Source organism: Sander lucioperca, chromosome 2 (genome assembly GCF_008315115.2).
Source record: "Sander lucioperca isolate FBNREF2018 chromosome 2, SLUC_FBN_1.2, whole genome shotgun sequence".
In the NCBI taxonomy this organism is placed as follows: Eukaryota; Metazoa; Chordata; class Actinopteri; order Perciformes; family Percidae; genus Sander; species Sander lucioperca.
The window spans coordinates 10,081,663-10,109,575 of NC_050174.1; the positions used below are offsets into that span (position 1 = coordinate 10,081,663).

Sequence of the window (27,913 nt, forward strand, 5' to 3'; positions counted from 1 at the left end):
AGCTTTAGCCCATAGAGGATCCTTTGTTCATAGTGAATTCATATTTTTACAGCAGCAAGGATGCCACCACATATCAAGGACCCCCAATGAGAAATAACAGTTTGTTTATGTACAAGAGATCTGTAGAAGGTCTACACCGTTGGGTTTAACTGGAAATGACCATTTATGTAAAATGTGCCACTTTTTCATTACCATAAAAAGAAAAAAAATCAAAACAGCAGCTATTGTGTGTTGTCTGAGATTATTTCTAGTGCATTACTTCATGATGAAATTAAACAATTTCACACTTTACAGGCAACAAGCCCAGTTGTTGTTCCACAAAACTCCAAAAGAAAAATTTACTTTTTTCAATGGTCATTACAAGAACTAAAGTCAACAATGAAAAAATGACTACTCTACTACTCTTACAATTTGATATATCAATGGTTTGTCATATTCCATAAAAGAGTATCTTTGCAAAGTGTTTCAATTCAGTTTATGATTTCTTACTTTTCCAGAAACCACTTCTGACAACCCCATACAACTGTGTGAAATTGATGCACCGCATGGGTATTAGGCCCTCGTAAAGGTGGAGAGAGCATGAATAAATATAAAACATCCTTATAAAAATCTTAAAACAAGATATTAAAAGGATGCCGGTAGGCGTTTGGGGTGACGGAATTAAACAATAAAACAATGGTCCCAGCCTTTCCTCTTCAGTATGTTATTTGTGTGAACCCCCCTCCAGTCTCAACCCTAATTAGCTTTAGGGTCCCCTATGAGTGTCAGTGCAGTGAGGGAAACAGAAAGGAAGATAACAGGTCATGGAGGATATAATAATTATTATGCCGAGGTGCTCCAGGATTAACAGAAAAGAGAGAGGCTAACAGGAGTTAACAGAGACCAACAAGTCACACAAGGTAATGAACCAGTGTAAAGTGACACCCTGATCTTATGGCTCCATCAATGAGAAGAGCAGAGGAAAGTTACAGGGATATTTCTGAATTATGTTTGCTATTTCCACTTCATTAAGGACATACATGTGAAAATGAAAACAAAATGGGAGATATCTAAGGTAATGGGGCTCCACAACACAGTAGTGTCTCTCATCTCTCACCAACCTAGGAGACGTCAAAGTCTTTTTACTTTATTTCATTGGACACTTTTAGTTGAATTTGTGTCTTGCAGAAATCTGATGAATAATTTGCTAAATGCAAGACATTAGGTGATGGGTCAGTGGTTCCTTTTTTATTACAGTGGGGAGGTTGTAACCAGAGCGTTGGTGCTATTGGAGAAATTAAAGTGACACAGAAATGTATCCCTTCCCAAAAGAACAACTGTCCTGTACAACGTTATGATGTAACTAAAGTGAAGCTGCTTGGATTCAAAGAGACTTTACATCTTCCAGGTGCATATCTGCTCTTTCTCCTGTGTGTCGGTGAGATAAGACAGGCTTACAAGTGGAATGTAGTGAAAAGGAAATTGTCAAATACTTTTGTTGCATCAGAGCAAAGTCTTTTTTTTAGATGTTTTTATTCTGTAGTCTGACATTGCCTGACATCTGGAGCGTGATGTGTCTGGCGCGTGAGCCACTTCCCTCACCCGCCGCTCTCTGTGTGTTGCTGTTCTCAAACTCTGTTCGCTTTGGGAAACAACAACAAACTTCAAGCTATCAAGCTACATGCTGAAAATGGCAAGTTTTGAATAAAATTTGGATTGTGCAATAAGGCAGGCCTGCTTGGTTCTTTTGGGGAATGGTTGTAAAGATTTACAAAGAATATGTTTATGGCATTTACATCTAATTGGGATGTTTTTGGACCGATTGGTGGGGATTTGCTATAAACAAAATACACACAACAATACACTGGTAAGCCACTGGTAATCATGTATCTGGCTAATTTAAATAGCCCATGTTACTGTATTGTGTGAATAGTTATTTTTATTTAATATTGTATGTGGCGTTTTCTTTTGCGGGGTGCAAATGTTCCAACAAAACAAGTTCCTTCCGGAGACCATTTTGCAGGGCCACCATTGTTGATTGTGATTGGCTTAAAGAAAGGCATCAACCCAGAGCGTTTTTTTTTTTCTCAGATCCTAGAATGTATCTGTGGTATAGCCAGACCTTACTCTACAGCGCTGTGGCAATGCAAGACTACAGGGACGATTACGCAATGAATACTATTTTGCAATAAAAGTTAAAAAAATTTCTTTCCCTTTCAAAATTGCTCAGTGTTCTTAAAATCACATACTATTTCATCATCTTATTTTCATAAAAATAGAGAGATGGCAGGAAAAAACTGCTCTAATGTACCAGCTATATGTGAAAGTTACAAAATAACCTCTTGTTAGCATTTTTGAGTAATTTGGGACACCTGTGATTTAAATTCCCTGAAACTATTTCCAAGGGGAGGAGTAACACAGGTTCTTTTATAAGTACTTCAAATTCAATAGTAGCTGAAGGCAGAGGGAAAGTCATTAGCCACTGGAGGTTAGCCAAAAACTAGATACAATCACTGGTATCTTTTAAATAGTACTGCTCACAAGAAACACTGAAAAGAACCACAAAGAAGAGAAAAGGAAAAATATTATAGAAAGAAAAGAAGAGGGATCAGCAGTCAGGATAATTTAATATCTTTTAAGTGAAGAAAATTATAGGTGACAGGGATACTATTATGCCACTGCTGGTGCTCACTTGATTCGTTGTTCTCTGTGCTGTATTTCCGTTCCTCTTCTGTATTTCTGCACTCTCTAATAACACTGATAGCATTTGACAAATGGAGACATCGCAGTGTTGGTGGTGGGTGGCATACACACACACACACACACACACACACACACACACACACACACACACACACACACACACACACACACACACACACTTACAAAGCTAAGGCCAACTTTGGACTCCCGGATTGTGGTGCAGCATCCCACCAGACCAAAAATGAACATCACCACGCTGACGCGGATGATGATAGCTGCTGGTAGAAACTAACAGATATGGAACAAAACAAATCCAGGAAATGCATTTAGTATTAGAAATGTTATGCAAGTGATGAAGGAATTGACTGGACGTCCTCTGATCTCTACACAGACACAGAGAAACTTCCTGTCCTTCTGTCGATGTACCTTCACAGCAGTATTGTGTGTGTCCTCCTCAGATTACTTCCCTCCAACAGATCCATGTGTAAGTAGGGAAGGAAATAAATAAATTAGAGGTCAGGCTGAAATTTCCACGTGACACGTGGCTTGATCGGCTCGCTTGGTGTGTGATGAATTTGTTTCCAGAGATGTGATGGCCCAAAGTGGAAAGAGATAGACAGACGAGGGCACATCTGTAGTTGTGCAAAGATGACTCGTGGGAATAGCAAATGCTACAATGGCAAATTATACACACAAGCAGCTCTTACCCCTGTGAATTCAACACCTTTTAGTTCTTTGTTTTTTAACTTTAAGGTGACAGACAGGGAAGTCTGAACACAGGGAAGAAAATCTGACTCAAACCTTATTATATCATATAATATTATATCATATTACATTATAATACCATATAAACATTATATATATATATAATATTTCTTTGAAAGACTACAAATGTGATATTTAAATGTGCACTCATATATATATATATATATATATATATATATATATATTGTATATAAACTCAGCATATTCATTGTATATAAAATCAGCAAAAAAAGAAACACCCCTTTTTCAGGACACTGTATGTTAAAGATATTTTTGTAAAAATCAAAATACATTTAGAGATCTTCATTGTAAAGGGTTTAAACTATGTGTTCCATGCTTAGAACTGCAGAACCATAAACAATTAATGAGCGTGCACCTGTTGAACGGTCGAAAAGACAATAACAGCTTGCAGGCGGTAGGCAATTAAGGTCACAGTTATAAGAAAATTAGGAAAGTACAGAGACCTTTCTACTGACTCTGAAAAACACCAAAAGAAAGACGCCCAGGGTCCCTGCTTATCTGAGTTAACGTGCCTTAGGCATGGTGCAAGGAGGCATGAGGACAGCAGATGTGGCCAGGGCAATACATTGCAATGTCCCTACTGTGAGACGCCTAAGACAGCGCTACAGGGAGACAGGAAGCACAGCTGATCATCCTCGCAGTGGCAGACCACGTGTAACAACACCTGCATAGGATCGGTACATCGGAATATCACATCTGCGGGACAGGTACAGGATGGCAAAAACAACCGCAAGAACTGACCAGTCTGGTGCAGTCCATGAGGAGGAGATGCACTGCAGTACTTAATGCAGCTGGTGGCCACACCAGATAATGAAGGCTACCTTTGATTTTGACCCCCCCCCCTTTGTTCAGGGACACATTTTTCCATTTCTGTTAGTCACATGTCTGTGAAAATTGTTCAGTTTATGTCTTAGTTGTTAAATCTTTTAATGTTCATACAAATATTTGCATATGTTAAGTTTGCTTAAAATATAAAAGCAGTTGAAAGTGACAGGACATTTCTTTTTTTGCTGAGTATATATATAATTTAAAAGTATAAACCATGACATTATTTTAAAGTTGGTTTGAGATTAAAAAAGTTTTTATCAGAAAGCCAGAAGGGGTCAACAAGGTGCATGAGTTTTCTCTTACAAGCTTGGTCTACTACCTTATAATCTTTTTTGACAATCTTATTAATAGCGTTTCATTCAAATATTAAACCAAGAAAAAACATCAAAACATAACGCAATCCTACATCCCAACATCCATACCCACCCAGATCTACAACTGGAGCAAAAACAAAAAAAAAGGTCTCACTGTTTCACTTCACACATGGGCCAATTGTCATGTTTGTGATCGGATGCCTCAACAGAAGAAAGTACTTGACTCTAAGTAAGAGTTCACTGCGCTGGCCCATATAGAGCAAGCTGCCAATGTTTGAGAACAGAAACTAATAATATTCTTGGTTAATATGCTTGGTCTTCAAAAGACAGCTGCTCTGTTCAGATGGATTTGTATCATTCAAAGAACACAGCATTACTGAGAAAGAGCACAATGTTTCTCGCTGCACCACCTGATATCAAGTGTTAACACTTGAGATACTACAGAGTGAGGGAAGAAGAGCAGAGAACAGAAAACAGATGGGTGGTCTTGGTAGGAGATAGAGATGCAAATTCACCTTGAATGTAAAAAAAGGAAAGACGAAAGAAACCGGTAAAAAAGATGAATGACAAGAGAGAAAAGGTGAGCTGAGAAACAGATAGAGATAAACAGACATGAGAGAGAAAGACAGACAGGAGAAATAGGCAGCTTAAGGAAGGAGGGAGCTGACAAGGTTATCTAGCCGTGTGTGTGCCAACAGTTCTCTCTAAAAAGGGCCGGCCTGTCTAAATGTCAACACAGTCCGGAGCAGCGAGGATACTGAATAACTGAATAAGACTGAATAAGATATGCAGTCGAGAGATATGAGAGGGACACAGACTGAGACAGGGCAGCAGGGTCATTTACATCAGGGGGGTTCAGGTCGGTAACACAGCAGCGCGCACACACACACACACACACACACACACACACACACACGCATATGCATGCGCACACACAAACGCACACGTGTGCTCGCTCGCACACACACACGCTAAGCACATGTAGAGCAATTAATTGAAACAAGTACCAAATGTCATGAAAGTTTTATCAATACGAAGTAGATAATTGTTTAGTGTCTCTTCAAACTTTAAAACACCTAAAAAAAAAAAATCATATTTATTCCATTGTTTGAAAACAGACTTCCTGCATTCATGCATGTTGTCCTTTAATATACATATATTATAACTAATTTACTACCTCTGCAGAGGGTAAATATTAGTTGTTTTTTTGGGTCCCTTCACCGCCACAACTGCTGGTTTAACTTTAACTTTAACTCAGAGCAGGTTCTTTTCCACCCCCTGCAGGACTTTCTTTGTTACTGCAACTACACTCACAAAAGTGTTGCAGTTGATGCTAATGGATATTTTTTCATTACAGAGGTTGGGACTGGCAGAAGGGGAGACAATTAGCTTGATACATAGCTGGTTTGACTGTATCATTAATAAAAAAAAAGGTCAAGAGATACTTTACATTTTAATTAAACTAATGAATTAGGTTAGTTAAAATCAACAGGTGACTTATCCTTTAATCTGTGCTGTGATGATTGTTAACCAGGTAATGAACCTGGACATGAGTTTACATTCCCAACCGACAGCGGCAGATGGCCGCCCACCAAGAGTCAGGGTCTGTCTGAGGTTTCTGCCTGTTAAAAGGAAGTTTTTCCTCGCCACTGTGGCACCGAATGCTTGCTGCTTTGTAAATTATAGAGTGTTGGAAAGACCTACTCTATTTGGAAAGTGTCCTGAGATAACTACTATTAGGATTGGACACCATAAATAAAATTGAATTGAATTCTCAGTTATCTTTATGAACACTGACAAGGCTTATGTAAGATGAACACTCCTATCTTCTGTATGTACGGCACTAAGGGCCTCTTTATCAGCAGAGTCAGGAGGTAAGACATGACGTGGGACATGTTTAATGTTGTGCTCTGAATGTACACTCTGCAACTGTTTGCTGTTTCCTCCTAGTTTCATAATAACACATAATAATATGTGAGCAACTGTTAGTATGGCCTATCTATAAATATTTATTAATATGGTAAATTACAAAATGTTAAAAACACGAACAGTAAAATACAATAATGTGATATAACTGGACTGAACTCCAAATTATTGTGAAATGTTCACCTTTTTAATTTAGAAACACATAATAAACACAACCAAAAGTCTATCTATGTAGAACTGTAGCTTAATTTAATACAGTTAACTGACCATAGAACTTTATATATATATATATTGATATATATAGCTACTGTATTTAGTCATTCAGTTGGCTATACATATTGCAACCCTAAATAAGGCATTAAACCACTGTCCTTTCGTTCACAATCACTAAAGCTTAAAATATAGTTTGAAGTCAGACAGTACAGAAACCTTTGGCTACTCAGGAAAACGTTATCATAAAAATCTCCAAAGAGGGAAATTTAAACAATAACTCAAAATTGAAAACCACATTCAGCAAAAGTATTTAACAAGTCAGAGGAACATTTGTGCTGATTTCATATGTGGAGGAATGCTCTGGTAATATCCACTCTAGATTGGGACAAGGTCTGCCACTTGTGTATACTTTATATGCCATTATCTAAATAAAACTTGTACACTGCTGAGTGAGTGGTCAGCTAACCTAGACAAACAAAATGAGGAGGTGGTAGGTGGTTGCAGGAAGTGGTTCAGGCATACAGAGGCTGGTAGCCGCTCCTCTGGCTGCCACTTTTACAGGTGATCACACATACACTCAGCATCCCAAAGAACTGCAACAGGAGAGATAAAGGTAATCAGACACAAGCTCCTAAAATCGTTTCTCTGCAGCTTCCTGTGTTTAGTGATGGGACAAACTCAACTACTTTAGTTTCTATGTTTGAATAGATTATTCAACATTTCACACAATTAGTGCTAGATAAGGCACTCCATCCACTTGGGAGGTACATGGCACGGAGGAGTATATTATGTAGCCTGGTATTCCTCCAAAATACACCAGCAATTGATGTGTCACTCACTGCACAGTCCCACTCTCAGAGTGGGATTTACAGTAACGCTCTACACAGCTGCTAAACTATATGTGAACATGTATGTGACCACCTTTACCTTGATGATGGCGAAGGCCAGAATGACCAGCATGGCGTAACCCAACACATCCTGTAGGAGGCGATCCAGCTTCGCCTCACAACCCTAAAATACATGCACAAGTACAGTGAGTGCACATACTGTACATGTACACTGACAAATGTCGGTCTGAAATGTAGCTCTTGGTTTATTGCCACAGAGGTGGGAGATCATTTGATTTTGCAGATTTTATATTTTGAGTCATAAAATCATTAAAAATTATACAATGTAAGATAGTTACAGTTTCAAAATATTCTCAAAGTCACAGTTGGAGAAGCAGTTAAAAGCATTTATGAAACAAAACCAAATAAACAGCTTACAATCCCAATCTAACCACATGTACACTCGACATGTTATTTAAAATCCAAAATAGGAAAGTGTGCTTCTGTATGATTTACCTGTATGTTAAGCAGGTCTGGTTGGTCCAGTCTGCCAGTGCACTGTGTGGTACTGTTTTTACAGCAGGACAGAGGCACTGTGTTGTTGTGGCTTCTAAACCAAGTAGTGTTGGACCAGCTGGTGTAATTCATCACACCACAGCACTGCAACTGCAAGGAGACAAAGAGAGAACAGGAGTAGGAAGAGTTAATATAGAACTCAAAACAAAATATATATGACAGTGAAAAGGATAAAAGGAAAGGGTGACACTACATCATCAACCTTGTTGAGCGAGTTACAGTACACAAGTTATCTGAGTTATATGAGGTTGTGCGATGTGAGGCAGTCTTGTTTCTTCACACTTTCAATCAACCTGCTTTATCTTCTATTACTGCATTCAGACTCAGAGGTGTGAATATGGTGTATTAGGAGCATGTAGGTGGAGAGCGCAGTAGACGTTATTTTTATTTGTCTGTTTAGTAAATACCTCAACATCAGGGCAGGCTAGCATGAGCAACATAGCATGATATTTTTGACCATATACTGTGACATTGATATACAGTTATCCACAGGAAAAATACAAAATAAATCACCAACAAAAAATTTCTTTTTTTCTCTTTCTTACCTTTTCTTAAAAGGTAAAAAAGAGAGAGCAAGACTGAGGAGTGAATTGAAAGTACAAGAGAAGGAAATGAAAGCAAGCATGCAAGAGAGAATGCAAGCAAAGCGGAAGAGGTTGAATAGAGTGAAAGTACAACTGAGAAAACAAGCTATTTAAATAGAGTAGAATATAACACCAACCTGAGTCTGAAGATAGTCAACAGCTTTAGTCTCTGGGTCCTGTCCATCATACTTTATGAAGACTTCATTCATAGAGCGCTCCAGGTCTGCGTTTATCTGAACAGACACAAGACAAAAAGAAATACATTGTTGGCAGCTGTGTACTTTACTAATGGGCACACAAATTACTGTCAGCAGCAAACATTGCCTGCCAGAGAACGTTTATCTGTAACTCACCTTGCCTTGGTAGATGAAGCTTAATACCAGAGCAGCCACTTCAGCTGCAAACATCCCCACGATGATCAGAAAGAACTGGGGGGGGGAAGAAAATTTGAGATATTGAATGAGTAAAATAGAATGAAAGGATAAACAAAAGCTGAAGGGAAACAAAAATGAAACATGAAAAATAATGACTAACATTGTAACTTGAAACAGTAATTGTTTGCAGATGCATTTTCACCTTCAGGCCACACACACACACACACACACACACACACACACACACACACACACACACACACACACACACACACACTTACAAAGCTAAGTCCGACTTTGGACTCCCGGATTGTGGCGCAGCATCCCACCAGACCAAAAATGAACATCACCACGCTGATGGCAATGATGATAGCTGCTGGGACCAAAGTGTACTTGTCCTGAATGAAACTGTCAAAGTTGTCATAGCTCTTGATCACGTAGGCACCGACGTAGGCCAACGCTGCTCCTGCAGCCTGCGAGGAGGAGAACACATCATATGTTACACATCAAGGTGTTAATTCACAGTTGACAAGTTAGCAATATGGTTATGGTGAGAATAAACACTGAACACAGTTTTGATTATTATTAAAAGACATTAGTTTTCCCTTTTTTCGGTATATTAGACATAGTTGTTATTCTGGGAATAATCAAACCTCAGCATATTTAGATGTTTTTCTCTCTGTGCTGTAGTTGAAAGTGTCATGTTCATATTCTGTAGTGTAAATTAAACAGCCAATCACTCATCCACTCATTGAGTCAGTCAGTTTGGTCTTCTTCTGCTGACGTGACATAGTTAAAAAAAAAGTAGGAGGAGAGGAGTGCAGTCCTCCTCTCTCGCCTTGATCATTGTGTAGGCATCCGAGGCTCGGCACTTAAATGGTTTAGCTCCTATTTGACAAATACGAGCTTTTCTTTCATGATTGGTGACCTCTCATCGTCAGCTGCTCCTCTCTCGTACCCCAGGGTTCCATTCTTGACCCCATTCTGTTTTCTTTATATATGTTGCCTTTCGGAGCTATTATTGGCAAGCACAACCTGTCATTTCATTGTTATTCAGATGATTTGCAAATGTATTTGCCTATAAAAGCAAGTGACTGTGTCACACTAAACTCCCTGCTTAGTTGTATTAATGATATTAAGTTGTGGCTTTCACAAAACATTCTTAATTTGAACGAAGATCAAACTGAGTGTATTATTTTCAGTACTTCAGGCACGCAAAATGGTCCAGCTTTGAGTTTGGGAGCTCTGGCATCATACACTAGGTCAGCTGTCAAAAATTTGGGGGTTACTTTTGATTGCAGCATGAAATTTGACAAGCAGATCAGTAATGTTGTTAGAATGAGCTTTTTCCAGCTTCGTCTCCTGGCTAAAGTTAAGCCTTTCCTGAACAGGCACGATCTAGAAAAGGCTATTCATGCCTTTATTAGTTCAAGTTTGGATTAGTGTAATGCTCTTTATGTTGGTCTGAATCAGTACAATACAAGTTACCCACTGATATTCGCACTATTACGGATGTAGCTCTTTTTAGGTCCAAACTCAAAACCTATTTGTTTACACTGGCTTTTATTACGTAGTAGTGGTGTGACAATTTCACTCTCCTGTTTCTTTGCAACCTTTTCTGATATGTTGTTTTATACTTGATTCCTGATGTAAAGCGCTTTGGATACCTGCTGGTTGATGTAAAGTGCTATATAAATACATTTTGATTGATTGGTTGATTGATTAAAAAAAAGTAAGCAAAATAACCTTGATCAGCTGCTTGTTGATGCACTGCGATAAAGCACAAAGATATTTGTTCTCCCATCATTATCTGCTGTGATCTCATGTGATGAACACATGCTGTGAATGTCACTGATGGTCTGTCAGATGTGGATTAGGCATTAAGTCACACCATCATCACCACTTTTCTACAGATCATGCTTCAGCAGTGAGCTCATCAATCATAAGACTGCATGTATATGGGCCTTTTTTGCGCATACACTTTACAGACAACTACAGAAACTTCAAGAACAGAGACAACTGTTAAGAAAACAATGGCACTAAAGTAATGATCTCATAATCAGCACTCTTGACTTCCTTTGCCCTTTGAAACTCACTGTAGCAGACTTGATTTAAACTCCAGTCTGTGATAAAAGAAGCCCAGTAATAGGGTAGGAAAAAGAACAATGGAACCGATTACGTAAAGCTACATAAATAACACTTCAGAATTTAAACTGCAAATGAGATTAGACTCAAATATAACAGTTTGTGTAAATCCTGCTTTTATATGCAGCCGGAATACGAGAATAGGTTGATAGTAGATTTCCCTTTGAATAATAGCTGGAAAATGTGTGGCAAAAAGATGATGCCACTACCCTTTATTACTTAAAGTCAGAAATCCCCCTTCATGTGTCTGCGGATTAGTATCTTTTTCAGTTTCACTTCCCCCGTGCTAATGCAAGGTATAGACTGTGCGTTTATCTTTGTTAGTATGTGAGCATGTGTGTTTTGTGTGGCCTAACAATCAATTCATCCTCTACTTCAGCCTCATGACTCACTTCTCTTAATCACACCACAGTCACGGGATCCCTGTGGGGTAGTTACTCTACACCCAGCTCACCCTTCCCCTCCTCCGCTTACCCCTAATCTTTCCAGAAATTCTGATCTTGTGCCTAACAAGCAGCACAAAGAGGCTTACACAATGTATAGCACCCATGCATGGTGCCGCCTCTCTGGAATGTGAAAAACCTCTGAGGCGATGTCTCTTGATCAGATGTATTTAGCAGGTCCATACTGTATCTTAGAACAGGTTCCAGGTGGCCGACACACTGTACGTTTTGCAAATTATGCTTCCAAACATTCTCAACACATTGATCTTTTAAACTCATGATTTTCCACTTAAATCACCCACTTTTATTAGAAAAAATATTTTTTTTAATTACGCAATCCAATTTTATTGCAGGACAGGACCATTACACAAAATGGGAATATTCTAATTGTTTAGTAGAAATTTTAAACACATTTTTTTGCTATAAATATCAACCATCTTTTGAAACTTTGGGGTCTTCAGAAGACTTTTTGGTTTGGTACAATGTTTAGCTGCATAATATGACAGACCTGCCAGTGGGACAGGCCGAGTTTAAAAGCATAATTTATTATAGATATTGTTTTAATTATGAATAATTATACTCAATTCTCAAAAAGTCTCTCCTATGCCCAAGTTATTGTTAGCTTGTTTAAAATGTGCACTATCTCACAGTGTAAACCAGCACTGAGAGCCTTGAGTGGCTTGATGAAATTCAGCAATGATGGTGAAGCTGATGAAAAAACAAATCTAACTCACACAGCTATTTGAGAGTCTTGGCCTGATGAATTAGAAGGTGGATGCTCACTATTCGATTCTAATACATTGACTTTGAATTGTTTAGTTTAGCAGCTTTGACAGACTACCTAACTGAGCTGCAGCTGTTTGAGAAAACAGGACAAATCCAGATGTGTGTGATGCTTTGAGATATGTGTTTTACAAATGAGAGGTGAGCTCTCATTCAATTTTCACTGCTTTAACCCTGCATGTGGCAGCACTTTGCCTGTGGTAGGAATGTGTTGGGAGTAAAGCCTAGCTGGTGAGAAAACAAGAAAAGACTGATTTTGAAATATAGTGATGGATGGAGGAATGCATGTGTCTCTACACACAGAGAAATAAAAAGCATTAGACTGGAAAGAAAAGAGAATAAGGAAGTGAAAAGTGGATGTGGATACTTGAACTGAAGAGATAAACCATGCCCATGTTTCCCCTTGTAAATACACAGGCACACAGGCCAGTTTTCTCTCACAGTAATCAAATTACACAGACATGCACAAATGTTTACTGGGTCCCTTCAAAACCTATTACCTCTGAAGGAGACAGAGGAGAGTTGACAACTGGGGAGAGACATGATGAAGTAGCTAATATGAGCCAACAAGATACAAAGCCAGGCAATGAACACTGGTCAAACTTTGATAAGGAGTCAGAGTTCAAGCTGACTGGCTGACAATGTCGCAGCTATATCCGCTGAGTCAGTGATCCCACTGACCTCAGCTGGACTTAAATTCACATTATTGGGAAATGTTACTCATAGCCTTAAAGGAATCATTTGACTTAAAAAAAAAAAAAAAATGATGCGACTTATATGAGGATACAGTAAAAATGAGGAAGTACAGTATAGCGATATGGACTGTGCTGTCCAAAAATCTGGGGCAGGACCAGGACCAGGTCAAAACTCTGATTTCCAGGATGTAGACCTTAAAGCGCACATGACTAACTGGCTACACAATAATAATAATAATAATAATAATAATAATAATAATAGTAGGCAGTAGCAATGATTGACAGAAAAAGGCAAATTTGTACTGTTGGAAAGCCACACCAAAAACGTTTAATTTATCCCTCCTAGAAAGCCGCCAGTATGAATTCAAATCTCTGCAGGTGGAGAAATAACACCGCGCCTTACCCAAAATATCAAGCTGAGGAAGAGGAGGACGGTCTTGGAGGTGAATATACCGCAGTCCATCTTGTCTGGCGGTGATGAATGGATTGAAAGAGGACTGTGGAGTCGCTGCGGTATAGTTTTTTTTTGTATCGCAGAGCTAATTCTCCTGCTGTTTTGGTCACAAGTTTTCTCGGTCTGCAGTGACTGTGAGATCACATGAGAGCAAAGCCCCGCCCCCCTCCCCCTCCCCCACCCCCTCCCCCACCCCCACCCCCACCCCCCTAGTAGTTCAGAGCAACGATCTCATAAAATGAATACAAAAAACCACTGTGGGAATAAGTCACAGTGGAAAATTACTGCTACTAAACAATGGTTATTAACACTTCTACTGTATCTGCTGAAGTGAATGCCTTTTAGTTGTATCACAGTGGCACTGCTTGTGATTTAATCCACTGACACATTTGACTCAAGTTACTAGTTATTATGGAAGTTTGAGCAAGCACAATATAAGGTAACAGCTGCTCTTTATACTTTTCAAACCACAACAGCAAATAATCTAAAAGGAGTCACTTGTAAGTGAAATATGTACAATATTCCTTACTTGTTCATTTAAAGTGCTGGTAGAAAAAGAAAAACCCACAACAGTTTCAGTAACTCTTTGCCCAAGTAAAGTTTTGGTTTAATAATGGGGACAACATGGCAGTCACAACAAAATCTGATCCAAGCTGTATACAGAGTAGTGATAAAGAAGGTAAAAGGACGTTCCCAAATTAGATTATTACAACTTTATCTGATATGTTTGCTTCATTCTCTGTTCTCCACTCCAGCCCAGTATATCTACACTCCTCTACAGAGAAATGACACATCTATGATGTTCAGTGGGCTGACTTACCACTGACAAGCTATTTGAAAGCATAACTGCATTTTTTTCTTCAAGCTAATTTTACTCACTCTGTTGTACTGTTCTCTCTGTGTGTGTGTGTGTGTGTGTGTGTGTGTGTGTGTGTGTGTGTGTGTGTGTGTGTGTGTGTGTGTAAAACAGGAGGAGGCGCTATCAGTGCACTACAGAAGGCAGGACTACATTTGTCAACCTCCCCCCACACATCAACACATCAGAAAAAAACAGCATTTATAATAATAATAATAATAATAACAAAATATTTTTCATCAATAAGTCAAACTATTGAATTTTATAATCTATGTGAAAATACCTGTAATTTGGTCAAGATTAGATTACTGATTGTGCACAAATAATAAATAAAATGGAGTAAATACTATTTTATGTTTGAAATCTGACTGAACTTCATATTTCAAATAATCCTTAACACTATCCCACTATACTGGAGTATTTTGTACTGTTCATTTACCAAAATAACAGATTGAAAAAAATGCAGTCAGATGAAATATAGCTACACTATGTTGCCATTGCTTCATTAATTCCTTTGCACTTTAATTATATATGCAGAGAATATTGCTGTTAACAACGCATAATGGAATAATTACGTTTTCTTTATGGCATCATGTCCTATAAAATGTTTAAAGTGGTTGTCAAACATAGACTGGCACTGTAATACGATAAAACTGGTTTGAAATATATGCATGCATACTAATACAAATGCATCCATCACTGGTCATTTCATAAAGAGAGGGGAAAGTTCAAAAAGACCCGGGAAATTAATCTTAAATTCGTTTTTCTTGCCGCTCCACTGATAACTCTTATTCTGGCAGAGGCCCATCTCCCTCCACAGAGGAGACCTACAGTAGCCCACAGTAATATTTCCACTAGCCTATATAACATATGATGACATAAAAAGTAATTTTCTGTTAAGCTATTTAACTTTTTTTCCACCTCGCATTTTCATTACAACTGTCCTGCCTCTGCATTTCAGGAGTTTATATCTATTCTGAGCACACGATGGTGGTGGTGGGTCTGCAAGGCAACTGTGTTTCTTTGGTCATCTTTAAATGAATTCAATTGGCAAAAACGGCTGAAATAAAACCAGGTTTTGGAGCCAGTATATCAGACACATTACTATTTAAGCTTATTTAATTATAGACGTCTGTACTTGTTTGTTTAGAGGGTTTAACCTTGTTAAAATGTTCAAAATGCACTCATCAAATTACGCTTCACAACTGTCAGCCTGTAATTACACAACTAACTTTAATATATTTGATTAAATAAAAATACTGTTATAGACAGTTAAAATTACGCCTGTTCATATGATTTGCTTTTTATATGGATATTCAATATTTTACGCAGGGGTTTTACAGAATAATCCAGCTGGAGAAAACACAAACTTGATCAAGTTTGATTGACAGAGAAGAGGCGCACTGTGGTGGCGAGGCTCACTCTACACGGTTCTCACCGGGGCTTTATAAAGCGTGAAGCTGTCAAGAGGGCAAGCAGAGATAACTCGCCTTCTCAATCTGTTGATCCTGGCATTATCATTAACACAATGTCTTCTGCTGTGAGTGCTTTGCCCTCGGCGGCTCAGGCCAAATCTCCCAAGAAGAGAGCCAAGTCTCAGAGGAAGAAGACGGGTCCTACAGTGTCAGAGCTGATACTGAAGGCTGCATCCGCGTCCACAGAGCGCGGCGGCGTGTCCCTGGCAGCCCTGAAGAAGGCGTTGAAGGCCGGAGGATACGATGTGGTGAAAAACAAAGCCAGAATCCTCATGGCCATCAGACGCTTGGTGGCCAGCAAATCCCTGCTCCGAACCAAGGGCATCGGGGCCTCCGGTTCCTTCAAGCTGAACAAGAAGCCCCCCACACCTCGGAAGAAGAAGGTGGTGAAGAAGAAAAAGCCAAAGGCGAAAAAGGTCAAGAAGGCCAGCCCCAAGAAAGCAGCCGGAGGTGCCACTCCAGCAGCCAAGAAGTCACCTAAGAAAAGAAAGAGTAAAGCAAAGAGTCCGAAGAAAGCAAAGAGGCCCGCTGCGGCCAAGAAAGCCAAGAAGCCAAAGAGTCCTAGCAAGATCAAAAGCAGGGTGGCCAAGTCTACCAGGACCAGGGCTGCTGCCAAGAAGTGAAAACTCTCTTAATGAACACTGAATGAGACTAAACGCCTTTCTGGCGACGCTTGACTCGTCTAACGTGTGGGCCAAAATTCTGCCTTCATTCCGAGAACTTGAGCTTGCTTTACCTATTTTACAGTTTTTCTATAATGGAAAACACTGAACCTGCTGTTGTGACACATCTTTCTCTGACACCATATGCCATGGTTTGTAAAGAATTGGATTTAGAAATTGTAAAAAAAGAATAAACCTATTTTAATGTATAGTGTGTCATGTGATTTTATCTCAGTTATGAAAAAAGAAATGACAAACTGGATATAGCTTATAACATTTTATATTTTATTTTTTATAAAAGAACTATCTGGGTAAGAATGTCTGCTGTAGACAATATAAAACGAAAAAAATAAAACCTAATTGAGCCTTTACAAGTGAATTATTTACATATTAATATTATATTATTATTCAGCACCACTAACTTCAGTATTTCAGAAATATAAGTATTCTGTGGTTAAGTGTCCATGGCATGTAACTACACTACTTTCTGTTATTAACAATCCCACAGTGCAATGTGGGAAATTACCATTGTGCGTCTCTACAGCTGCCAGTAAGGACGCAGAATGATGATGATTAGTATTCCAAAATCTGCTTTTACTGCTCACTATTGAGTGTCCATCCAGCCCGGTCCATCATATAGGGAGCAGTGGCTGAGTGAAAAGGGGGGTGATTAAGGACACAGCGTTGATTTGCCTGATATACAGTCACGCAGAAGAACGCGCGGGACGTTTTGAAGTGGTGCTTTTACGCACCGTTACGCACGGGAACCATGGCGTCCAGCACTGTGTATCTATCCATACACATTTGAACACTAAAAGTATTTGTTGTGTGGCGGACACAAACAGCTATTGTGGTCACAACTGATCTGGAATAAAACGTGTTTATGCGTTACGCTTAGGCTACATGAAAGAGAAACGCTATCTGACTCTGCGTTACAGTAGCATACGACTTTTGTCGCCAACAGACATATGCTGAGAAAGAGAAAGTTTTTACTACTGTACTACAATTTGTAATGTTTTTGTTTGTACCAGTTTGAATTGTGTACTCATGACCAGGCTGGTCATAACACAGCAGCTGGTGACACACTGTATAGTTTTTATACAGTCTATGGGTGACACTCGCCAGCAGCTTGCCAAAGGCAGCTAATCATCACAGTGAGGCTTGACGGGCGTGACGAGCCGTGTTCGCTGTCCTCTTATCTCCAGCAGAAAAACCACATGCCAGGGTTTCAGTGCGGGTGAAGCGATCATTCTGCCCGGCGGACGAGTATAATCACCTTATCCAAGGTTATGATAGAAGTTAGGCGACAGATGAAATAGTGTTTACTTTGAGTGAGTTTGGGATGAGAATAAGCTCCAGGTGAACAGGCAGGTGGTATTTCATCTATAAAAGAAAGTGAGAACAAGCTTGACAAAAGCATGATCTACATCCATACGAGACTTAATGATACTATATGCCGGAGTAATGAAGTCTTGAATCCGTAAAGCGAAGGTATGTTGTGAATCACACAGCTGAAGAGTTCATCAGCTGTTTGGTTTCGTGTTGCCACCTACTGGCCGGGTTTAGTAATCATTAAGCAGTGGCAGCCGCAGTTGGCCGGAAAGGTTCACCTCAGGTCAGGTTTCATTAGGTCATATTTTACTGTAGGTAAAATGTGGCAACCGTGGAGCAATTTAAAAAATACGATGTTCTCCTTGTTTGCAACCCAAATTTAACTTTTTCCATAAAAACTTGTGGAACTTAATATACAGAATCTGTCAAATTGAATTCGATATTTTATCTATGTGTGTGAGGATAGTTAAAATGCCAAATATTAATGTAAACTAGAAAAGTTTTAGTGAGTCTATTAATTAAACTAAAAATACAAATACGTAATACATTGAAAAACGTTAGCACTGAATAAGTCAATAAACAAAGACGTAACAACAAGTAGTAAACAAGTAGTGCAGTTACATGTATCTTACGGTTTTTTAAAAACTTATTTTCTTACATATGAGTAAGAAACACACATATATTACATATATTGTTGTACTGGTATTTTTTTATTGACAGACCAGTTAATCAGTCACTTGAAAGATAAAAAAAAAACAAGAACCAGTTTTTCAACAAGCTACAGTGTATTGTTGAGTCTTATCGCCTGTGATCCTGTCAGTTTAAACATGTTTCAGAGGTGGGATGGGGGAGGAGTGCGGCCTGATAAGTGTGAACATTACTGATTTATGCCATGTCACATATTAACCTAAAATATACAATGACAAAAAAGGAAAATTCCCCATGCGTGATATAATACAAAACTTATATTACTTATACAGTATTGCTTTAAATGTTGCATTTTTTGTAATTCTAATTCTAAGTGTATTCCTACATGTATTGTGTTTACTTTTGTAGTTTGCCTATAACATTCAATCTGAGGCTTGATGTTGGGTTGGAAATTCTCCGGACATTCCCAGTGACATACTCATACTCATGTGACTGTTCACAAACATGTGAAAACACAACCACTTCCTTTTAGGTATATGTTGTTTTCTGTTCCCTTTATTAAGAGGATGTCTGTGAACAATTGTATCTTTACATTTTATTCAGAAACAGAAAAACTATGTAAAGCAGAGCATTTATCAACCAAAGCATCTGGTCTGCTCTGTTTATGTTAAGCTTAAGTTTTGTTTCCCCTTTTCCTCAACCATCCTTTTGTGTGCAGACAGAGAGAGAGAGAGAGAGAGAGAGAGAGAGAGAGAGAGAGAGAGAGAGAGAGAGAGAGAGAGAGAGAGAGAGAGAGAGAGAGAGAGAGAGAGATAAACTAACTGAGAAATCACATCTTTAAATCACTTGAATGATTGGATAATATAAATCACAGTAATTGCAGTAATATACAACTCAGGTTTGGCTCTTATTGTTGGTTTTAGAATATTGCCTTTAAATATGGTTATATTATGCTTTGAAGGTATTTTTTACCTGTCATAATTTAGGGAAGAGTATTCAGGTAAAATCCCATTTTGGCCAGCAGAGTTTTCTTTTCTGTTAATAAGTAGCCTGGAGTATATATACTTTGGGATAAAAAAAAGCAGACTTGCAAATGAAAGTAAAACTTCATCCTCCCCCACCAGTTCTTAAACTAGATGTTCCGGTTGATCATATGATAAACTGCATAAAAGAAAGAGGAACTTTGTATGAACCCTATATACAGTCTTCTTAGCCCTTTCTGACACAGTCATCATGAAAGCAGCAGTGACCCTCCTGGCTCTCTCTCTCCTTAATGTCGGCTTCTCAGTCCCTATTAGCCGCCCCACCAACTGGCTCAGACAATGCCGAGCCTCCACCAACCTCTCCATCACAGCACTGGAGGTGCTGCCGGGCGGAGGCTGGGACAACCTCCGGAACATGGATACGGGTCGAGTCATGAACCTCAGCTACTTCCAGTGCCAGACCACTGAGGACGGGCTCTACCTCATCCCTGATGAGGTGTTTGTCATCCCCCACAAGGAGACGGGTGTGGAGACAAACTCAGAGATAATCAGCTCCTGGCTGGAGCAGAAAAGCTCTACATCTTACAGCATAAATGCTGACATATCATTTCTCTCTGTGCTGAATGGCAAATTTTCTACAGAGAACCAGAGGATGAAAACCCATCAAGTCAAAGACTCTTCAACTACAGCCAGAGTGCAAGTAAGTTTCTATTTTACATAGTTTGGATGAATAAAAGGCACATATAGTTGTGGCAGTGGTTGTGAATGCAAGGCTAAAATACTCTTACAAATATTTTGTTTATGTAAATAAAAAATTACTACTCTATGGATCATTTATAATTTGGTTGATAAAAATGTTGATTGATTTTTATCTATTTATAGGCCTATTTAACATAGACAGTGCACATTACACAACGTCTGTAAATGTGCCAGTGTGAGTCAGAAGGCTATTTATTATGCGTAGTTCCTGGACAGATGTGACAGATGTCACCTTAAATAGTAAATTAAGAAAAGGAATACAAAATGAAAAGGCAATACAAATAAATGATAACATAATGATATTTAATCTTTTTCTTCAAAGGTTCGTAACTTCATCTACACGGTTAAGGCTTATCCAGACTTCACTCTGGATACACGTTTTGCTCAACAAGCCAAAGAGATAGCCAACGCAATTGAAAACAACCAAACAAGGAACGCAGCCTATCTCTCAGAGAAGATGGTGCTGGACTATGGAACTCATGTTATCACTAGTGTCGATGCTGGGGCTACTTTGGTGCAGGAAGACTACCTCCGTTCTTCATATGTATCGGACAGTTTATCAGAAAGTTCCTCTATCAAAGCACAGGCAGGCCTTAACTTTTTTGACAAACTCAAGTTTGACATAAGCAGTCAAAGTACCCAACAGAGCTCATCACTTCAAGCATATCAGTCCAATATTCAGTACTCTCTTATCCAAAGCCATGGTGGCGGCACACCTTTCTATCCTGGCATCACTCTGCAGAAGTGGCAGGAAAGTACCAGGAACAACCTGGTTGCTATTGATAGGTCAGGATTTCCCCTACACCACTTTATAAACATCAACACTTTCCCTGATCTGCCACAGCCTACAGTTGGCAAAGTGGCTGTTGCAGTGAGTCAGGCCGTAGAGCGATACTACAAGGTCAACACGCGACCTGGATGTGTCGATGTCAACTCCAAGAACTTCAACTTCCAAGCCAACAGTGATGACGCATCCTGCGAGGGCCCCGCTACCAACCTCAGTTTTGGTGGTGTCTATCAAGAGTGCACTTATTTAAGTTCAGATGCAGGCCCACTATGTGATGTCCTGGCCCAGAAAAACCCTGAAACAGGGGCCTTCTCCTGTCGTTCGCCTTACTCTGCCACCTTACTGAGATCAGAAGTCAGACAGCAGGGTTACACATCCTACGATTGCCATAACGAACGCTATAGATGTGGGTTTTTGGGCCTTTCACATTGCAATCGTCAAGTGTGTCAGGACAACTACCATGTTCGCTCTGCTCGCATCGACACCTTCTGGTGCTCTGTAAGAGGAGAGGCCCCAGACAACTCAGGCTATCTGTTTGGAGGCATATACAGCCCCTCTCTCCTGAACCCCCTCACCAAAGCCAAAAGCTGCCCCCCAAACTTTATTCCAGTAAAGTTTCTCTCAGATGGCCAAGTGATCTGTGTGAGTAATGACTATGAAACTGGCAGCAGATACGCTGTACCATTCGGAGGCCTCTTCAGTTGTCAGTCAAACAACCCGCTGGCAGGGGATCAACGTCGCTGCCCTCCTAAGTTCAGTCAGCACCTTGCATCAGTGAGTGATGGCTGTGAAATTCTTTACTGTGTCCAGTCAGGACTGTTCACAGGTGGGCAGCTGCTTCCGATCCATCTGCCACCTTTCACTAAACCTCCACTTGTCAGCATGCAATCCACAAACACAGTTATGGTGATGACAGAAGGAGATAAGAGCTGGGTCAGAGTGGGGCAGACCAAGGCGTGGAAATTGGCACAACCAGAGGAAATCAAGGAAATGTTACGGAAGATTAACCCAGAATCGAGTCAGATGTCTAGTGGTGAAAAGGCAGGGGTAGCATTTGGGGTGATGGGTATGATGGTGCTGGTGGTCATAGCGGCAGTTCTTCTGGTGAAGAGGAGGAGGAGGCTGTCTGTGTTTTTGCCAGCTAGAGGATATGAGGCAATAGGTGGTGAGGTTGACCGTGATGAAGGAGGAGAGAGGGAAGCACAACAAGCTGAGGCTTAAAGGCTTGGCACGCAGAGACTTTAAATTAAATCTGGTGTGTCAGATTTTGTTACCAACTTCCTTGTTGCTTGTCACCTCAGAAATCACTGTCATGCATCTTACAGGGTGGACTTTTTTGCATGTTTAAGGGCTTCTAGTTTGAATCAGTTGGACTTATTATTCTTTTGAATTGTCTATGAAAGCAATTCACATTTTAACAACTGCTATGGAAAATAAATGTAATTATTTAAACAATACATTTATTGGTAGACATTTTTTTCTTAGTAACGTGTAATTTAAGCCGTTGCTTAGCATAAGTAAACTTTGTATTCTGCATATTAAAAACTTTATCATATTATGTCTGATCTAAGAAACAGCAATCTGCCTTTGAAATCACCAAATGGCACAAAGCAGAGGTGCTTTCCAAGGCAACAGTGAATCAATACTGCCCTCATGAGGCCAAGATGCATTATGTCATGTATATAAACCCATTTAAGAACCTGCATGCTTTGTACCTAGTACCATTCACAAAACATGCTGTTAATAAATATTATTTACAGATAGTTGATTAACTTTTGGTGAAGGCTTTTTTCTCCTGAATATATTAATAAAAGAAGCGTTAGATTAAGGATTGATTATGTTTTGTGCTTAACTTTTTGTATCACGCTACTCTAATTGACAGTATGTATAAATGTCAATGTCAATTAAACTCTTATTAAACTCTATATTATGTTTATGATTGGTATGTCTCTTTTCCTATAAGAAACACCCTAAATTCTTTAAAGAAATGCCTTGGCCAGCGGTCACTTAAGCAAAGTAATCAGTTAATCAGTCCTGTAACAGATCTGCGCTATGAGTATTCACCTTTTTTAATTTGCAAGCTTATCAAATAAGTTATATCTTTAAGCTAGACTCAAACACAATATTAAACACATCATGACAGAAATCATATTTACACTGCAGTGTTGAGGTCAGTACAAAATGCAAAAGTAAAGTGAACTTACATTCTGTAAGCATGCATAAGTCTGTAAACGTGGCACCAAAGCACATACTAGTTCTCAAAATAAAACGTTGAATAAAACCTCTTGCACAGAGTGCACAGAGACACCGTTATTTTCGCTGACCTTACCGAGAAAACCACCAACATTCCACCCACATCCAGAAATAGACAATTACAAAACTGACCTCATGATGTTGGTAAGGTTATCAGTACACAGACAGGCCTCAGTCATTATATACACAAAAACACACACAGGCACTCCAACAGACATACACACATGTACTGTACATTCCCATGCACGTACATACACATGCACAAAGCCATTTCCTGTAAAGAGTGCTCATACCAATGTGCATCTTTTCTCTTGTGAGTCTCCCTCCCCCACACATGCACATGCACACACACATTCACAGCTGTGAAGGATTCATAGAGCTGGGTCATGAACATGAAAACAAACCCACTCATGCTGAGGAAATTGTCAAGGCCTGGGGGGGAGAGAGAGAGAGAGAGAGAGAGAGAGAGAGAGAGAGAGAGAGAGAGAGAGAGATACACAGCGCTGAAGCAGGGGAACTCCCTCCTTGGTCTTTTTCATAGGGCACAGGACGGACAAAAGAGTGCACCCAGGCTTTCAGCACAGTTGGCCAGTAAAGCCAAAGCTTTCTCAACCGTGATTTCATTTCCAGCAGGATCAAGAGTTTAGTCAGTTTGCATTTTATCTTTTACGGTGAGCTGTGCCATCGATGGGGTTAGTTAAAAGACGGAGGCACAACAAATGTGTTTGACTTGGCTGTTCAAATCTCCAAGTGGAATTCAGTAGGCAGAGAAAGCTACAGCCTGGCAACTCCTAAAAGAAGACGAGGACACACCCTGAAGGATGATATATAGAATACAGTCCAAGGTAAGAGTGCATGTCTATGTTGTCGTGTGTGTGTCTCTGTTGTGCATGTTTTCAGAGTTGACACAACATCTGTGGCAGGATTACTCCAGTTTATAAAGCAGAGAGGATTATAAGCTCATCTGCATTTACTATGTGACATGCATAACTCATCTATTAGATAGTTTGCAATCAGCAACAACCCAGTAGTCTGCTCACTGTTAAACCTATGGAAATTAGTTTAAGTACGGCAAAGTAAGGCAAAAAAAATGCAACTGCCTACAATGGGCTTCATATCAGCCACTAGTTTCATGTTTAAGGGAGTATTTAAGAAGCAATCATTAAAATATAGACTTTACTGACTTCTTTCTCACCCTCTGTGTTGTTACATTTAGGTAACCATGCAAGCTGGAGGATACCAAAGGAGCAACGTTGGGCTGTTTATATTGGGTTTACTGGTCATGTTGGAGGTCTGCAGGGTCCATGGCTGTCGAGTTGGCTCAGGGTTAGAGTGTGAGAAAGCCCCTTTTGTCCCGGGCCACAACCTGGCAGGGGAGGGTTTTGATGTGGTGCGGATGCGTCGAACGGGGGCATATGTCATCAATGTCAAAGCTCATCTGGCTGAAAACCACACCTGTACACTCTGTCCAAATCGCTTCCAAAAAGGACAGGTGAAAACAGTAACACTCACTCTTATCTATGGTGTCTTCAATCTGTCAAAATTCCCTTAACTTAATTCCATCCAAACTACTTTTTCTCTTTTTTTGCTCCTCCTGCCCTGTGTTTTTCCTCCTTCTGTACTATTCCACACTTCCTATAACTATTTCTTCCTCCACCTGCTTCCCAATCAACATCCTGCCTCTTCTCTCCTCAGATTCAGAGGCTCCCAGCTGCGGTGCTTGACTGGCGTCCGTTCAGCCGCTGCAGTAAGCAGCTTTCTAGTGCCCTCCACCACTCTGTGGATTCCCTGCTGCGCAGCTCCAACTCCCTGGTTAGCAACAACTGGGGCCTGGGCTTGAGTTTAGAAAATATTGGCAAGGCAGTGCTTGGAGGAAGCCGCTCAGACTTGGCCAAGTTTGCTCGGTCACAGCACAGCGTGGACAAGGCCACTTTTGCCATCCATGAAATCAGTTGCACCTACTACAGGTAAAGAGGAGTGTGCTTGTAAAAATGGTGCTTTGTAATCATATATAATTGGCTGATTGATGTAGAAATACTAGGATTATTATATTAATCAGACTGATATTCTGCACTAAAAACACATTCTTATGATGAGGCAAATGGATTTGAATAAAGTATGGCTCCATCTATATCTGGTTTTGTTATAACTGGATATTAATTGCGGATAAGTATGGATATTATTGTGGATTTGCCAGTTGCAAAATTAATATTATAGTATTTGCTATCTGCAGATACTAGCTCATAGATTTTTGCTGGCATCCAATGCATTTAAAGATGCAGTAGGTAAAACTTATAAAACTAACTTTCTGTCATATTTGTTGAAACTGACTATGTTCCAGTAGAACTACATGAAGCAGGTAATTAAAAGTAGGCACCACCTACAGCCTGTAGTGTGATTTGCAATAATCCACTGCTCCCTGTTTAGATGCACTAATCAGGGCCGGGGGGGGGGGTCTAACTGCGTGTCAATCACTGTTCATGCACACACATTAATTCTCCCTTGTGGGGGGAGGGGCTTAGGAGACAGTTGGGGCTTTAGTGGAAAGGGGGGGAGGGACTGAGAAGTTGTCGATGTTCAAATTTTTTGGCTAGGTCCTGGATCTTCACAGCACCTGGATACTTACAGCACCTTTAAAGAAGGCAAATGTATCATTAGAATATATAGGTCACAGATGTGTGCAGTTTTTTCGGTCGTTTTCTTAGAAAAAACAGACTTTGGGTTTGAAATTAATTTAGGAATAAACAGTACAAAAAATAAAAAAAATATTTTTGCAAAGTTATTACAGCTTATGGTGAAACCTTATGGTGAACTTAACTGCATATTGTTTGTCACATAAGAGTGAAGATTCTATTCTCATTGTTTTGAACTCCACATGCCTTTTGTTTTTTCAGCTACAGGCTGGCTGATCACCCCCAGCTGAGCACAGAGTTCACAAAGCATCTGAAAAGACTTCCACAGAGCTTAAATACAAGCCAGAACAGAGCCTTATATAGACGTCTGATAGACACCTACGGAACACACTACATACACCAGGTCAGGTGGTTGACAGTGATCTTTTACTCCCTTTCATACTGTAGTATTTATGATGCAGCATGTCTTTTTGATATAGTTTTGATATTAGTTTTTTTTAAGATTATGACGTAGGGAAGAATGATGAAGCGTGTTACTGATAGGCCAAAGGGAAGTTTTCAGCCTTCATTTTATTATTTGTTCTGTCTCTTAGGTCCAGCTTGGTGGTAAGGTGAGGCGAATCACTGCATTCAGGACCTGCCTGGCCACACTGAAGGGTTTCTCCGAGTCCGACATCAAAAACTGCTTGAACGTTGAACTCCGAATGGCTCTTGGTTTCCTCCCTGGCAATGCATCCTTCTCCAACAAGTGTGAGAACCTCCTGAAGGGTAACATGAGCATGGGCTTCTACCAAGGCTTCATGACCCATAAGATTGAGGTTATTGGAGGGGAGAGGTACTTCCCCGACATCCTCTACCAGGAGGACCCATCTGAAGCGTACCAGAGCTGGATGAGCAGCCTCCACGACAACCCTGATGTGGTTTCTTACGGCATCTTCCCTTTGCATCATCTGGTGGAGGACTCACAGATCAGTGCTAATCTGAGAAGCACTGTCACAGAGTATATTAAAGATAACCAGCTGCAGGAGGACCAGGCTAGTCTTAAGAACTGCTCCCCAACTCCCAACCTGGACCATAACTGCTGTCCTCTGCGGGCTGGCAGAGGAACTCTCAGACTGGAGATCAACAGAGCTGCAGGTCTGAGGGCAGACACCTTCACCAAAACAGACGCCTATGTGAAGATCTTCTACAATGGCATGTACGAGGAGACCAATACGGTAATGGATAACAATGACCCAGAGTGGAATGTGACTTACGGCTTTGGATCGGTGGAACTGGGTCAGGCTTTGAGGTTTGAAGTCTGGGATCGAGATGTGCTTTACAATGACGTAGTGGGTAGATGTGTTGTCTTCCCCGAGCGAGGAACTCACTCTCTTAGCTGTCAGCTGAGCAAAGGAGTTCTCTATTTCACCTACACCGTCAAATGTGATGCTCACTTGACAGGATTCAGGTGTGGACGATACTCCCCTAATGCTGAGTAGATTATCAGATTACATGTTCATGTAGATTTCAGCAGTTTCTTCATGCATAATTTTAAACTTTCAAGTAGCAGATTTTTCAGGAAGACCTAGTAAGCTGTCATTTCCCATGCCTTTTAACCATAGACTGTAAAAATAGTGAACGCAGCAGCAGTGACGTCACACATTGGTTTGTGGACTATTGTTTTGAACATGGATGTATAGTAATAATGGCGAACAATATTTCAGTATTAACTACCCAAAGTATAATATAATAAAGTAATTTTGATGTAGGATATTTACTGTTGTCACCTTGAATTGTCTCAAATCTGATGCAATGCCACAACAATGCACTGATAACCATAAGGGCTACACACACCATTTCTACAAACCTTTCTTATAAGTGACTTATCAAAAAAGGTACAGGTTTTTATGTTT

The 27,913-nt window shown here is 39.9% G+C and overlaps 4 protein-coding genes across 4 annotated transcripts; 3 read left to right on the forward strand and 1 right to left on the reverse strand.

Annotated features, from left to right (window-relative positions):
- Nucleotides 1-6,604: 6,604 nt before the first annotated feature.
- On the reverse strand, nt 6,605-13,789 carry tspan36 (tetraspanin 36). Its single transcript, XM_031308679.2, has 7 exons — nt 13,580-13,789; nt 9,392-9,583; nt 9,090-9,164; nt 8,874-8,969; nt 8,093-8,242; nt 7,677-7,760; nt 6,605-7,342 (listed from the first exon to the last, which is right to left on the reverse strand). The coding sequence occupies exons 1-7, from the start codon at nt 13,637-13,639 to the stop codon at nt 7,262-7,264; spliced, it is 738 nt and encodes a 245-aa protein (XP_031164539.2). The 5' UTR covers nt 13,640-13,789; the 3' UTR covers nt 6,605-7,261.
- Nucleotides 13,790-15,945: 2,156 nt separating this feature from the next.
- Nucleotides 15,946-16,832, forward strand: LOC116056863 (protamine-like protein). Its single transcript, XM_031309247.2, has one exon. The coding sequence runs from the start codon at nt 16,015-16,017 to the stop codon at nt 16,582-16,584; it is 570 nt and encodes a 189-aa protein (XP_031165107.1). The 5' UTR covers nt 15,946-16,014; the 3' UTR covers nt 16,585-16,832.
- Nucleotides 16,833-19,783: 2,951 nt separating this feature from the next.
- On the forward strand, nt 19,784-22,967 carry mpeg1.1 (macrophage expressed 1, tandem duplicate 1). The gene is made up of 2 exons (XM_031309065.2): nt 19,784-20,286; nt 20,668-22,967. The coding sequence occupies exons 1-2, from the start codon at nt 19,837-19,839 to the stop codon at nt 22,351-22,353; spliced, it is 2,136 nt and encodes a 711-aa protein (XP_031164925.1). The 5' UTR covers nt 19,784-19,836; the 3' UTR covers nt 22,354-22,967.
- A 916-nt stretch (nt 22,968-23,883) lies between these two features.
- Nucleotides 23,884-27,773, forward strand: prf1.5 (perforin 1.5). Its single transcript, XM_031309206.2, has 5 exons — nt 23,884-24,230; nt 24,602-24,877; nt 25,081-25,352; nt 26,280-26,421; nt 26,612-27,773. The coding sequence occupies exons 1-5, from the start codon at nt 24,207-24,209 to the stop codon at nt 27,497-27,499; spliced, it is 1,602 nt and encodes a 533-aa protein (XP_031165066.1). The 5' UTR covers nt 23,884-24,206; the 3' UTR covers nt 27,500-27,773.
- Nucleotides 27,774-27,913: the final 140 nt, after the last annotated feature.

What these genes read in the sequence shown, in the direction of transcription:
- tspan36 (XM_031308679.2), bottom strand. Translation starts at nt 13,639, where the DNA reads ATGGACTGCGGTATATTCACCTCCAAGACCGTCCTCCTCTTCCTCAGC. An exon ending in TCCTCAGCTTGATATTTTGG is followed by an intron (nt 9,584 to 13,579) that starts GTAAGGCGCGGT and finishes TCCTCCTCGCAG; the next exon opens with GCTGCAGGAGCAGCGTTGGC. An exon ending in TGGCCTTCGCCATCATCAAG is followed by an intron (nt 7,343 to 7,676) that starts GTAAAGGTGGTC and finishes CTCCTGTTGCAG; the next exon opens with TTCTTTGGGATGCTGAGTGT.
- LOC116056863 (XM_031309247.2), top strand. Translation starts at nt 16,015, where the DNA reads ATGTCTTCTGCTGTGAGTGCTTTGCCCTCGGCGGCTCAGGCCAAATCT.
- mpeg1.1 (XM_031309065.2), top strand. Translation starts at nt 19,837, where the DNA reads ATGAAAGCAGCAGTGACCCTCCTGGCTCTCTCTCTCCTTAATGTCGGC. An exon ending in CAACTACAGCCAGAGTGCAA is followed by an intron (nt 20,287 to 20,667) that starts GTAAGTTTCTAT and finishes TTTTCTTCAAAG; the next exon opens with GTTCGTAACTTCATCTACAC.
- prf1.5 (XM_031309206.2), top strand. Translation starts at nt 24,207, where the DNA reads ATGATATATAGAATACAGTCCAAG. An exon ending in TATATAGAATACAGTCCAAG is followed by an intron (nt 24,231 to 24,601) that starts GTAAGAGTGCAT and finishes TGTTACATTTAG; the next exon opens with GTAACCATGCAAGCTGGAGG. An exon ending in ATCGCTTCCAAAAAGGACAG is followed by an intron (nt 24,878 to 25,080) that starts GTGAAAACAGTA and finishes TTCTCTCCTCAG; the next exon opens with ATTCAGAGGCTCCCAGCTGC.